General features: G+C 35.6%; 1 protein-coding gene across 1 annotated transcript; it reads right to left on the bottom strand.

The window, feature by feature from the left end:
• Positions 1–15: 15 nt before the first annotated feature.
• LOC122360773 (zona pellucida sperm-binding protein 3-like) lies at positions 16–1,212 on the bottom strand. The gene is made up of 4 exons (XM_043261626.1): positions 1,081–1,212; positions 876–964; positions 727–800; positions 16–513 (listed from the first exon to the last, which is right to left on the bottom strand). The coding sequence occupies exons 1-4, from the start codon at positions 1,210–1,212 to the stop codon at positions 272–274; spliced, it is 537 nt and encodes a 178-aa protein (XP_043117561.1). The 3' UTR covers positions 16–271.
• Between the last annotated feature and the right edge of the window lie 547 nt (positions 1,213–1,759).

The following is a 1,759-nucleotide window of genomic DNA, read 5'->3' as shown; positions in this document are numbered from 1 at the left end:
ATGTTTGTGCTCAACCATATTCTTTTTTAGTTTGGAGAACAAAAAATAACATTTAATAATTTTTCACTGCTAAAAACCATTGTGTATTAGAGTGTAGTGTAGTTTTTATGTGCTTTACATTAGCAATTCCCAAGACATAATTGTCTCACAGACATATGGTGCATATTTTAGTGATACATTATCAAAAGTGTGCATCATGTATTGTTTAACAAATCACGTGCAATTTAACTCAAAAGTAAATCATAAAAGTCTTTTAGTCAGTCCTTTTTGTTTAGTCCATTCCAAATACCTCCTCAAATATTCTGCGTGGCTCCACAAATGTATCGACTTCCTTCACCGCGGCTGGGTCTGCCACAACACGACGAGGTCCAGTCTCAGCGGTCTGTGTTGTTATTACTTCAACAAAACCTGTTCCTACCTCCTCTGTCATGAATGGAGAGGTTTGCTCTTCACTGTCAATTTCTAATTCAGACTCCATGACCCAGGGCTCACTGGTGATGACCTTACTGGACACTGTAAATGTATTCATAAATTAGGGCTTGACGTAAACCTTAGATTCTAAAGTCAGAGAACAGGTTCAATCTTATAAAACCTCCATGATGTGGCAAGACTTTTTCTGACATCTTAACATCATCATTGCATTTACTCTTCCTTAATGCAGTGCTATGAAAAGATCTATATTCCAACAGCATAATTTGCCCTAAAAAATCACTTGACATTTCTTACCAGAGAGGTCAGACGACAAACACGTGGAGTCGCAGCAGAGGCAAGCATCATTTGAACCGTACAACTCTTCCCATCTGAAGAAATGATCCAAATTAGGACTAGTCCAATTCTGAAAATAACACTCACAGTACAACCAAAATTCAATATACCGTTTTGTTAGCTGGTTGTACGCGCAGGATTTTGCACTTGATGATGGTTTGAAATTTCCGACGGATATTTCACAATGCATGTAAAGATGCTGAGGATAAAAAGAAAAGGCAACCTCTATAAACTGACAGGTCAATCTTTCATCATGAGCCTTACCCTATCATTGGAAAAGCAAGATTTTTCTGAAACTGAAACTCATTATTTCACCTCTCCCAACATCCCATGAAACATAAATGCATCCAAGGAGAACCGCACAACATTTCTTTGTCCACTTTGGATGAATTTGGACCACCTGCTGCTCTTGCTATCAGTCATGCACCTGAAATAAAGACAAAACATGTAAAACACGGAACGAAATAAATAACAGATCGAAACGTTTTTTTTTTCTTTCTAACAGAATAGTTTAAACAAAATATATTAAGAACAAAACAAAAACATTTGCATGAGCATTGTATGTTACATCAGGCTTATATAGTATAATATAGGAAAATATGTAGCTCATACTTGAAGGAAGCACACCTTAATTTATCCAAAGACCAAAACTGAGCAAAAACGTGCAAGTGAAGTGAAGACACTGTTAGTCATATGGGCGAAAATGTAAATAAAATTCTGATAGCTTGCAATAAAAGTCATTTAAAGCCTTGTACAAGTTAAGCAGACTACCTACATAAAACACATAGAAACATCAGCTTATTTAGATCTCCAGTAACTGGACTCTGGCTCTGGTTTATAATTAAGCTTTGAGGTTTATACTACGGAAGTAAAACATATAATGCAAAGCAGCACAATAATTACATTGTGGGAGTAAAACATGATGTAATGCAGTAATGATTAATAGGTGTAAAATTAAGTTTCTCAAAATCCTGATGCATTTGATTTTATATAT

Source organism: Puntigrus tetrazona, chromosome 16 (genome assembly GCF_018831695.1).
Source record: "Puntigrus tetrazona isolate hp1 chromosome 16, ASM1883169v1, whole genome shotgun sequence".
Classification (NCBI taxonomy): domain Eukaryota; kingdom Metazoa; phylum Chordata; class Actinopteri; order Cypriniformes; family Cyprinidae; genus Puntigrus; species Puntigrus tetrazona.
The sequence above is the reverse complement of the archived record's forward strand: the minus strand, read 5'-3'. Positions and strand labels throughout refer to the sequence as shown.

Coding starts and splice junctions, on each gene's coding strand:
- LOC122360773 (XM_043261626.1), bottom strand. CDS start 1,212: ATGTTTTGTCTTTATTTCAGGTGCATGACTGATAGCAAGAGCAGCAGG. Junction 965..1,080: donor TTCATGGGATGTTGGGAGAG/GTGAAATAATGA, acceptor TTTTATCCTCAG/CATCTTTACATGCATTGTGA. Junction 514..726: donor TTTGTCGTCTGACCTCTCTG/GTAAGAAATGTC, acceptor ATACATTTACAG/TGTCCAGTAAGGTCATCACC.